At 40.6% G+C, this 12,432-nt stretch overlaps 1 protein-coding gene across 1 annotated transcript in view; it reads right to left on the bottom strand.

The window, feature by feature from the left end:
* Nucleotides 1–12,432, bottom strand: part of HAO1 (hydroxyacid oxidase (glycolate oxidase) 1) — an 89,968-nt gene that overhangs the window by 67,881 nt on the left and 9,655 nt on the right. The window contains exon 2 of the mRNA XM_006894237.1: nucleotides 11,057–11,208. Within this exon, the coding sequence (XP_006894299.1) occupies nucleotides 11,057–11,208 (152 nt within the window). The remainder of the gene's footprint in view (nucleotides 1–11,056; nucleotides 11,209–12,432) is intronic.

Raw genomic sequence — 12,432 nt, forward strand, 5'->3', positions numbered from 1 at the left:
AGGGTGAAGTCTCTCTCAGGGAGGAGTGATAGGGAATGGCAAAGGACACACTGACAAAGGAGATTAATCAGAACTGACTTTGACAAGCACTGTGGCAACTGGACAATTAAAACAGACACTCGGATGGCGGGAGAAGAAGAACAAACTGGGGAGGAGGGTAGAGAGAATGGTGCAGCAGTGAAGGAGTGAAGACCCAAAGTCCCTGTAAATGTTCATTAAAATTAATAAAATTTAATAATAATTAAAAAAAGACCTCAAATCTGTTCCTGAGTTGGTTTATAAATTCTGAGGAGATAGACTCAAGATCAAATTATGATTCCTATGGATTTGATTTGACCTTTTTTAACTTTAATTTGAACTTGCATATGAGTAGTTGATGGTCTGTTCTGCAATCAGCACTTGTCCTAGTTTTTACTGCTGATATTGAACTTCTCCAATGAGTCCTTCCACAGAGGTAATTGATCTGAGTTCTGTGCATACCATCAGATGAAATCCATGTGTATTGCCTGTGTTTATGTTTCTTATAAAGTGTATTAATCATTCATTGAGCAGAATTCTATCTTTCTATGCCCAGCCTCATTTTTGTCACCAAGTCCTTTTTTTGACTGCTGATTTTTCTTCCTGGTTCTCCAATTTAGCATTCTAGTCACTCATTATTATTAACACACCTTGGTTGCATGTTTGATTGATTTCTGACAACAACAGTTGGTAGGAATCATTTCTTTCTCTTTTTTGGCCCTGGTTGTTGGTACATGAATTAGAATGATAGTGGTATTAATAGGTTTTCCTTGAATGTGTATGGATATTGGCCTGTCACTCACAATATTGTATTTCAAGATGGATTTAGAAATGGCTGTTTAAACGATGAAATCAACCACATTTTTTCTCACCTTTTCATCTCTAGTGTAGTAGATCATAAGGTCGTCTGATTCAATATGCCCCTTGCCAATCCACCTCATTTACCAATACCTAATATGTTGGAGGCTCATGTGTGAAGTGGTTGGATTGTGAAGGCAGGTTCTTCTTGTTTTGGTTGAGGGTCAGGTGTGGATTATTTGGGGTTTTTTTTTTATTTTGTTCACAACCATGTGTGAGCTGATTGGATTTGCTGGATTTAGCTAACAATGAGCTGTGGGCTGACATCCTCTTGTTTAGAATCAATCAAGACCTGGTGGGTGGGCCTGTGTATTTAACTGTTTTTGGAATAAACATTCTTCTGAGTGGTACAGCCCCGGCCTGTCAATTTGCTGTACTGAAGTAACTTGGGGTTGCTGTGATGCTGAATGCTGTGTCACTGGCGTGTCGCATGCCATAATGATTATCCATGGTGGACAGAGCTTGGTGGAGCTCCCAGATTAAGACAGACTTGGAAGCAGGAGTAGCATCCACTTCCTAAACAATATGCCTCTGGAAACGCTATGAACTTAGAGAAATGGCAATAGTTAGAGAACAAGATTCAGGTCTTTTGTTCATAGGTTTGCAATGAGACATGCTCGACTTGACAGCACTTAACATAAACAACAATATGTCAATATTTATGCATTCCATTTCTTTCTTGTGTCCAGTTTTCCTACATTCATGCTTACCACATTCCACATTCCAATCATTAGATTCTGCTTACAGCTGTTCCTTCTCCTTTGTGTTTCCAAATTTGAGGACTCAGCCTCAGTTATAACGTCTATTAGTCTAGCAAGTGTCCATTATTAAATTGGTTTACATCATCTATTTCAGTATCATTTTTATTTATAGCACAGTGTGTGACAATCTGCCTTCCATTTCATGTTTTCCTGTTATTTTTTTCTACTTTAAGAGTCTTGGGAATTTCAAATTTCTTTTTCTTTTAAAGCTTACGTGCCTTTATTTGTGTCCTTGAATTTTACATAAGACTAATATTTCTATGAATTATTCTAACCTCTCAAAACTGAAATAATGAAACTATACAACAACCACTTTTAAGACTATTTAGCACAGTGTTTGCCCAAAAGTATGCTGTTATTGATTAAACTTGGAAGTGCACTAACAGACCAGAACATTATACATATCACTGGAACTGTGGCTCATAACATTGGGAAAAGTATGTAAGCACTCCAAGCTTTGCTTTCCACACCCCCAGCACTTCGAGAAAAATCTCTGGGCCTTGAGTTCACCCAGCTTAGGACTGTTTTAAGGACAGCTTAGCACTATTTAAACTCAAACTCTGGTGAGGTAGTCCATCACATATTGCATAGTTAGCCAAAAAAGTGTTCAAACCCCCCAACTCCTCCAAAGGAGAAAGAATGGTCAGTCTCCTCCCATTAAGACTTACAACCTCAAGAACTCAATGAGTCAGAGTCAGTTTGACGGCAGCGAGTTTATAGTTTCACAGATAAACTGCATAGCAGACATTAATTGTTCAATACATGTTGACTAAAGCCATTCTTCACAAGACATTGAAGCATCACTTTCTGAATTTATGTGGTGGTGGTGGTGTGGTTGTCATTGTTGTTATGTGCCGACGAGTTGCTTGTGACTCATAGCAACCCTATGTACAACAGCCCTAAACTCTGCTCTGTCCTGTGCCATTTTATGTATTTATGTATGAATTTATTTTATGAATATATGTAGCGTTTGTTAAATGCTAAACACCTGTTTGCAGTTTTCCACAAGATGTGGGGATGGTAAGTGCCTATCTACTTCCTCTCCTACATCCCACATACCAGCTTTGAGAAATGGAAGCAAAGCGTACACAATATTAGATCTACCATCTATGCTGTCCTAGGCAGGCAGCAAAGGTAGACTAAAAGGTAGAATTTTGAGACTATGAGGAAAAACTACTCTGATTTGCCTGTCTGTTTAATAAGTTGTAAAATAAAGACAACGGATTTTATTTCTGTCCTTTAGGAAAATGGTTAAAGATCATCCACTCCAATGGATAACTTAGCTTTTGTTTTTGTTCTTTAGTTCAAAACAAGTACACAGTAGCTGTCTGTTGAAAGACCCATTTGAGTGTCCAGAAATTGATGAGAAAAAAGCCATGGCCTTACGGGCGGAATGCCACCAGCAGGATGTTTAAGCATCTCATGTTATCAATGAAGAAACCTGATCTTAGAGTGGAAACTGCCTGCTGAAAAAAAGGAAACCAGTTAGCGGTGAATTTCTACTTAAATCAGATGTCCCAGCTGGATGATCCAGAAGAGAACTGCCATTCACAGAAGTCTTTGCTTTGGTTCACACATTGTTGTCCCAAGCAATGTCTCAGAGCATTTAGGCTCATTTGACAACATTTAAAAAACTAGGAAATTGCACATAAAAATCATGGCTTATGCACACTCATGTTTATCACGGCTCTGTTCACAATAGCAAGGAGTTGGAAACAACCCAGGTGCCCATCAACAAATGAATAGATAGAGAAGCTGTGGTATATTCACACAATGGAACACTATGCTGCATTGAAAAGCAAGGAACTCATGCAATATTATTCAAAATGGGTGACCCTGGAGGACCTTACGCTGAGTGAAATATCTCAGTCACAAAAGGACAAATATTGCATGGTGCCACTGCTGTAAAATGGGACTGATATCAGGGTTGGGGTAAGACTGAGAAAAACTGGATAAATTGTGTATACTGCACTGAAACAGATAAGGGAGTGAGTAATTTAAAAGCGATGTATGATACGGTATTATGGTTATCACAAGAGTCCACAATTAAGGTTGCATAGTGGAATGTACTTGGGGCGGTGGGAGGGGTGTGAAGGGATTGTGTACCAGGGAGGTAGTGTTTCTTTTACTTTTAAAAGAGAGGAGCGAACTGGGGGGGGGGGGCCGGGGCGGGGAGAGAAGTGCAGCAATGAATGAATGGAAATCCAAAATCTCTGTAAATGTTCATTAAAATTATTTTTTAAAAAATCATGGCTTCTGACTTCTCTTTAAAATTGTGAAGATTTGGCAACTCTAAGCCCTCATTACTTTGGTTAGCTAGTGCTAAAGTGTGGCTGTTCCCTTTTGACAAAATATGAAATCTCTAGTTGCTGTAAAATAGCACCCCTCATCAAGCATCTTTATTATTAGCCTGGCCCAGAAAGGCATTTGAGTTTGAGGTCCCAGCATAAAGCTATAAAAGAAAAAAATATCTACACAAAGAGAAGAACTTTTACACCATCAAGGTATAAATGGACTGAGATATTGGTGGCTCAGGGTTAGAATTCTCACTTTCTACACAGGAAACCCGGTTAAATCCCAAGCCAGTTCACCTCATCGGTATCCACTTTCTATCAGTGAAGGCTTGTAAATGGCTTTGATGCTGAACAGATGTCAAGGGAGGTACTATACTAAGAATAGGAAGAAATGTAGGGAGAACTACTTCCAGAAGTCAATCAACGGAACCTTCTGAATCACAAAATTCTCATTATATCCCACCAAGGCGATGACACAGAGCCAGGGTTAGGTCCTGCTGTCATCATGAGTCAGGGGCAAACTTGAGGACGGCTAATAATAGCAATCTAGTAATAGTAGTAATAATAATAATAACAACTCCTGGAGGAAAGGGCTCATTCATCCAAGGACTGCTAAACTTAGCAAATAAATAAACACACTGGACACACAGTAACAATGGCTTATTGATGCTCTGAAATGGAAACATAACTGGACCGCCTCATCTGCATTTCCAGTTTGAAGGTGAAGAATATGACTTTCTCGGTCATTCCACAACCACTCAGTAGGTAAGACATTAGGACTTTGTTCTTGAACACAGCTTATGCTGTGGGTGTGGGGGGGAAAAAAGGTGAGAAGAAAGACTAAAGGGCAATTAAAGCAGATTTCTATGAAGTTCAACTGGGAAAAGCAAGAGTTCTTGTAGATTTACATGACCTTCACTTATTCTCAGATTGTACAGATGTTAAACGTTCAGCTGAAAACCAAAAGGTTAAGGGTCTTAACCTACCATCGGCTCTTCCACAAAAGAAAGATCCTCCCTTCTATACTAGTAAAAATGACAGCATAGAGAATGCAATGAGCCGTTGCTACCAGGTCACACAGTGTCACCATGTGCTGGAAATCTACCAGATAGCACAGAACAACAACTTTTACTGTCACAGACCACGCTCATTGACAATCTTTGACTCAACCCTTCAACTGAAATACGCATGTGGCTTTGTATACCATTTATTGAACATTATCCTGGTTTGCAATCCTCCAGCAGTGAACACTGAAACAAAGATGAGAACAGAATTCTGTTTTGACTAGGCAGAGATGCCAACATGTGGACAGTTCAGCATAGTGATAGCAGGGCCCAGCTGAGATCAGAGTCCAGGCAGGATTGAGCGCCCTCTACAAACAGAGTTCCACCCCACTCCCGGAGGAGATACTGATGTCCTCTGCAAACAGAAGGTTCCTCCCAGCCTCCCACCAGAGGGGATGCCTGTCTGAACTTTGCTTTTGATTTAAGATTAGGCTTACCCATTGTTATGTTGGCAACACTTACAAAATATAGCCTCAAGAGATAGGATTTTTTTACTATTGGCTTAAACCATAGGGAGACTAAGAAAGGGGTCTTTCACAGTGCTGAGTTGTGGCAGGACCTCTGCCTTGGCATTTATCTTTTTCAGAATTCACTTCCTCATGTCTCCATTTTCTTTCTGTGTCAGGTTAACGACACCAACATGAGCTGGTAAAACAAGGATGGGGGGTAGTCAATAAACAGCATGAACAACAAGGAGCAGAGAACTGCTGTGGGGCATTCTTTGGCCTCTTCAGAGATCTTTACTCAGAGAACTGCTGTGGAGCATTCTTCGGCCTATTCAGAGACATTTACTTACATGCATCTTCCCCTTGCCTCCTTGTCCCTAATTTTTCAATCATGTTCCTTCCAAGTTCCTGACCATCCAGCCAAGCCCTTGGCCCCAGTGCATGGTTGATCTATAATTACACATCTGGTCACTTCTCCTTCCAAGTAGCGTGAACCACAAGGTGCAGGGCTTGATGTTCTGCCCACTGGGAGGAATTCCCTTCACCACATTCTTCATCAGGGTTCCAGGAAGAGGCTAAAGCACTGCCCCAGTTCACTTTCAAGTGAACTGCTTGCATATTAGGCAGCATCATCTATAAATTAGTGTAAGGTTTCTCTTTGATAGTCCACTGATCATGAGAAATCCCCCATGATGCCATTGGTGCAGGCTAGGAAAGGGAAGGTAACGTGCCAGAAGCGGAAATCACTGACATTTGAGCCATTTCCTCATGTAACTTCCTTGTGCCTTTGTGTCCTGCTCAAAGCCGATTTCATATATACCATTCCCATTTGGTGATAGAGTGTTCTTATGTGTGTCCCATTTGATAAGTCTGTGGGTCGGACAACATTAAGTTCATGATGGGCAGCTGAGGCCACATGGTGACTTGGTAACTCTTGACCAAATATGTACAATCCTGTAACAAGCCACAAGCTGCTTCTCAAAAGGAGAATAGTTCTCTGCAGAGCATCCCAAGGATTTCCTCCAAAACTCGAAGGGTATGTTCTGTGATTCAGCAATAGGGGCCTTCCAAAGACTTTCAACAGTATGTCTATCTGCACTGACACTTCAAGGGCTGTTGGATCAGCCAGATCTTATGACTCAAGTGGTACAGTGGCTGTCACGGCAGTCTGAAACTGTTACATTGCCTGTTCTTGTAGTGAGCTCTACTCAACACCAGCAGCTTTTCTAGTAACTAGTAAAGAGGCCAGAGTGACACATCCAAATGAGGGATGTGTTGACCCTCTGCAGACTAGGCTGCCAGGTCGGTTCCAAGTGAGTATGTAGCATATTCCCCATCTATTTGACTCCCACAGATACTATGACGATTCTGATTATTGTTTTAACTCTACTATCCATTCAAGTAACCATGCTGACCTTGTCTTCATTGATTAAATATTGCCACTTGTCCCCATCACCATGGTGTTTAACTACCCTAAATATAATGAGGTATCTTAGACAGTTAAGGCAGTTTCCAATGTCAAGTATAGCTTTGAATAAAATTGCACTCACAGCATTCTTCATGAATTTTGTTTGATTGATTCTTTTAATGGTTGTTTCTTAAGATGTCATGCTTAGAAAGGTCTTTCTATCTCAACTTTAAATAGACAATAAATCTATTTAGTTACTTTGTATCTTCACCTTTCCCTCTCACCTGAGTTCCAAGACTACAAATGTCTAGAATTTCAAGGCATCTCTTTCTGTGTAGTCTTAAAATTTTTTAAAAAGCCATAGGTTTCTGGCTTACATTTACCCAGAACCCTCTGGGTGTCACTTTGCTGACTTTAGCAGCATTCTGTAACAGAGATTTCAAGGAGGAAGCTGAACCAAGACCGAGATCTCTTATTGACTAGAGAGCATTATGCTGAATGAACTCAGTCTCACAAGGACAAATACTACATAAGACCATTATAGAAGAAATAGAAAGATAACTAATAAAATGTGTATAAGAATCCAAGGGTGGAGGATCGCAGCAGAAGGATGAGGATGGGTCGGGCAAATCATAGGAGCACACAATTTGGTGGATGGAGGGAGGGATGAGTAAAGATAATGGGAAAGATCCGACTAGGATCTGGAAAGATGGGGTAATGGTGGGCATAGTTCAATGATGATTAATTTTATAAAACGTAGTGAATGGGAATGATTGTATGAAACATAATGTGAATAAAGGATAGTGTGAAACATAATACATACAAACTTTGTAAGCAAATCAATATAAAATTAAAAAAAATTGGGTACAGAGGAACGCCAACTGAAATAGGCAAATTTACAGGTTAAGCATCTGGAATGAGTCTCAAAAAAAGATGTAACAAGGCTTGTCTGCTACAGGAGATTAGATTATTGAGAGGACTCGTATTCCTAACAGTGTGTTCATCAGTCATCTTTGTGCCTGTTTGTTTCCAACTGTGCCAGTCAAGAGATTTAGTTGTTATGCGTAACACATGCATCCTTTGTTGCTAAGAGATTAAATATCTCTTAAAAATGTCTACCTGTAATTTTGCACACTCTGGTTATCATCCTGGTTCAACCACATTTTCCAAATTCATCCAATTTCACTTCCACAGTCAAGACTAAACTGGGAAGAAAGGATCCAAGTTTTGGTATATAGCCAAACCTCAAAAAACAGCTGTGTGATTTAAAAAAGAAAGAAAAGAAAGAAATACAGACTGCTTTCAGAAGAGGCCATGGATCTAGGGATATTATAGCCAATGCGAGATGGATCTCGGCTGAAAGCAGAGAGTACCAGAGAAATGTTATCTGTGTTTCGTTGACTGTGTAGATCACAACAAATTGTGGTTAACATTGAGAATAACAGGAATCCCAGAACACCTGATTTTGTTCATGAAAAATCTATACCTGGATCAAGGAGCTGTTGTCAGAATAGAGCAAGGTTCAAAATTAGGAAAGGAGTGTGTTACGGATGTGTCCTGTCTCCAAACATTTCCAATCTGTACATGGAACAGATTATTTGGGAGACTAGATTTTATGAAGAGGAATGTGGCATCAGGCTTGAAGGAAGACTCATCAACAAGCTGTATTATTATGCAAATAACATAACCTTGCTCATCCAAACTAAAGTGGAGCTGAAGCATTTGTTGCAAAAAAGTCAAGGATCACAGTATTCAAAATGAATTGAAACTCAACATCGTGAAGACAAAGATTCTCAGCACAAAACTGATTGGCAGCACTATGATAAATGGAAAAGAGAATGAGATTGTTAACAGTTTTGGCTTGCTTGCTTCGAAAAGAGATACTCTTGGCACCAGCAGTCAGGAAATAAAAAGATGAATTGCGTTAGGAAAATCTGCTGTCAGGGACCTCACCAAAGAGCTGAAGAACAACAGTATCAAGGTTGCTGATCCAGGCTATGGTCTTTCCAATTGCTTGCTATGCATCAGAAAGCTGGAAAATTACTAGGGATGATAGAAGAAGAATTGGTGCCTTTGGGTTGTGGTGCTGGAGAAGAGTATCCAAGAGAACTAACAAGTTTGTTCTGGAAAGGGTGAGACCAAGCTGCTCCTTGAAACAGGGATTTTGGAGACAAGGATTTTGAAACTCCAGCTCACATACTTTGGGCATGTTCCCAGGAGGGTTCAGTCCTTGGAGACGGACATCATGCTTGGGAGGATGGAGGGACAGCATAAGAGAGGAAGATTCTGAAGGAGATGGAATGACAGAGCAACTGGGGTAATGGAGCGGTCTCAGAGACACAGAGTGAGATTGTGTCAGGATAGGACAGTGTTCAGAGCTATTTTGCATAGGATTTGCTATGAGTCACAAGGTGACTCAATGGGATATAACAACACAATACTTGTTTCAGGGCACTTTGGTGAGTTAATCCACAGGGAGTGGCACCGCCAACCCAAAAAGACACTGCTCTGGGGTTCAAAACCACCTCTCTACAGGAGAGAGGTGAGCAATAGCCTCCCCAGTTACTCATAGACTTTAAGAACCCACTGGGGGATCGGCTATGAGTCAGGTAAAACTCAATCATAAAGAGAGAATGAAGAACTCAATGACAGCTCTTATTTTCCGCATAGATCAGGGTTTGACGCTCCACCATGGCACACCCTGTTGGTAAGTGCGTTCTTGCCTGTTACTAGGAAGCTGGGCTCTGGTAACCTAGTGGGTAGGGAGTTGCACTGCAACCCAAAGGTGGGCAGTTCAAGTCCACTGGCAGGTTTTTGGGGAGAAAAACAGGCCATTTCCTCCAGTATGGTTTCAACTTCCAAAAAACCACTGGAGGGTCAGCTCTCATTTAGTCCCAGCTCAGCAGCAATGAGAGAGGGAGACGGGGCTGGCGTTTCCATGGAGCTTCCACACTAAGAGGAACTGAGGAGAAAGATCTGTGGGTCACAGTGACTCAGGCTCCCGTGCATGGGTTCACACGACTTGGGAGCAACTAACAGCAAACAAGAAATCGCTTTACATCATATTTATATTCCTCACCATTTGCTCATAAATCAGAAAAGAAATACCAAGAATCTTGGTTTGAAACGATGGCAGGACACAGCCAATCATTGAATTGGTTTTTTCATGGTGAGAATTGCTTTGGTGTGGGGAAAGCAGTAAGGGACTTGAAATATAAAGGCTGACCCTCTGTCTATTACAATGGGCCCCACCTCTATTACTATGGACCCCACCTCTATTAAAATGGGCCCCACTGCTCTTACAATGGATCCCACCTCTGTTACAATGGACCTCACTTCTATTATTATGGACCCCAACTCTATTACAATGACCCCACTCTATACAGTGGATCCCACCTTTATTACAGTAGACTACACCTCTACTATTATGGACCCCACCTCTATTACTATGGATCCCACCTCTATTACTATGGACTCCACCTGTATTACTCTGGCCCTCACCTCTATTACTGTGGACCCCACCTCTATTACTATGAGTCCCACCTGTTACTATGGACCCCACCTCTATTATTAAAGATCCCCCCTCTGTTACTTTGACCTCACCTCTATTACTATGGATCCCACCTCTATTACTACAGATACCACCTCTATTACTACAGATACCACCTCTATTACTACAGATACCACCTCTATTACTACAGATACCACCTCTATTACTATTGACCTCACCTCTATTACTATGGATCTCACCTCTATTACTATGGAGCTGTGTGACCATGTCAAAGTGTGATCTCAGACAGACAACTATAACGTTGATATTAATACTCACAATAATGTCTGGTGTGTTCTGAGATACCAATCTTAATACTCATAATGATAACTAATGCTTGTTGAACATCTACTCTCTATCAGCCGCTGGTTTAAATACTTCATATGTATGAACTAACCTCATCCTCGCAGCAACCCAGTGAGACAGAAATTATTTTCTCCTTCATTTTATGACCGAGGACGTTGAGGTTCAGGTGGAATACCCTCCCCAGAGTCATAGAGCCAGCAAGTGGTGGGGCAGCCGTCAGTGGAACAGGCCTTTTGAGGACCGAGTTAAGGAGTCAAATTTGCCCGGGAAAGTGTTTGCTTGATGGATATAGAGAAGGAAGTGGCTAAATGTTGTTCCCAGTCCACCCCTTTGGAGAGCTCCTCTCCCTACCTCGCACAGTGGCCAGCTCCCCGTCCACGTGAGCCATGCACTGCATTGCGGTGGCCCCAGCGCATATCGGCATACTGACTCTCCGTCCTAAGACGGATGTCGACAGGTTGATCTCAGCAACATTCCGGAGCATCCGTGGGTAGAGCTTCCATCTAGGATTTGAAGATAATAAGGAAAAAAAGAGAGAGAGAACCTTTTCAGGATCTAAAAGACTTGGATATTGTGCACTATTTTAAAAGAAAAAGATATTTTTGCTTTTTCTCATCAAGCAAACTATAAAGTTAAATGAAAAGCAACTATCTTTCCATGTCCATTAGTGTGGAGAATTAGCAATCAGGGGAAAACACAAGTTTTTGGGGGTTTTTTTCTTGTTAAGATAAAATTTTTTATAAAGATATAATTTACATTTGGTAGAATTCACCCATTTTAGGAGGTAGTTTTTTTAATTTTGGCATGCAGTCTGGTAACCTTCACTGTATCATAATTAAGATCTAGTGTAATTATCCCAAAGCACATCCCCAATTTTCTTTGTAGTGAAACTCTATCTCAACCTCAATCCCCTAGCAGCAACTGAGCTTTTTTTTTTTTAATTGATGGGGCTTTTTAAAATTTTTAAAGCTCCTGGATATTATATAAATGGAGGCATACAGTATGCAGCCTTTTGAGACCAGCATCTTTTATTTATTATGCTGTTGCTGTTGCTGTTAGATGTTGTCATGTCAACTGAGAACAACCACTCTTGGTCCAACAGATCTGAACCTTGCCTTAATCTGCATGACCCTGCTCTCACTGATACCTTCCAGCTCATGGTGCAATCACTACGTCAATTCATCATTCGGAGGGTCTTTCCGTCTGACCCTCAATCTTTCCCAGCACAATATCCTTTTCTGGACCGTATACAACAAAGTTTTACCTTTCTTGCTTCTAAGGAGCCCTCAGGTTGCACTACCTCTAAGACACTTGATTGTTCTTTTGACAGTTCATGGCATAGTGAATACTCTTCTCATCAATCCATTACTTCATCCATCAATAATAAACCAGTGGCTAACAATCCATTACACGGAGTCATCATTGTTTGGGATATTTCTTGTATGAGACCCCACAAAAAGACCAATATAAAGATTAAGATATATATGTGTGTGTAGTTTTCATTTCCTTTTCTCTACGCAAACACTAGAGATAGATTAACACGCAAGAAGATGTAGTATGTCCATTATGTTTTGTTTTTACACTTTAAATAATAAACACTTGCTATAAGCAATCATTTCAAAATCACAATTTGGTTTCTTCAAAATCCTTGAACTGATCTTTTACCCATTGAAAGGCATAGATAGCAGAAGATGATAGATGATAGATAGATAGATAGATAGATAGAT

This window comes from Elephantulus edwardii, unplaced genomic scaffold (genome assembly GCF_000299155.1).
Source record: "Elephantulus edwardii isolate Elephantulus edwardi_28Jun2011 unplaced genomic scaffold, EleEdw1.0 scaffold00138, whole genome shotgun sequence".
NCBI classification, from domain to species: domain Eukaryota; kingdom Metazoa; phylum Chordata; class Mammalia; order Macroscelidea; family Macroscelididae; genus Elephantulus; species Elephantulus edwardii.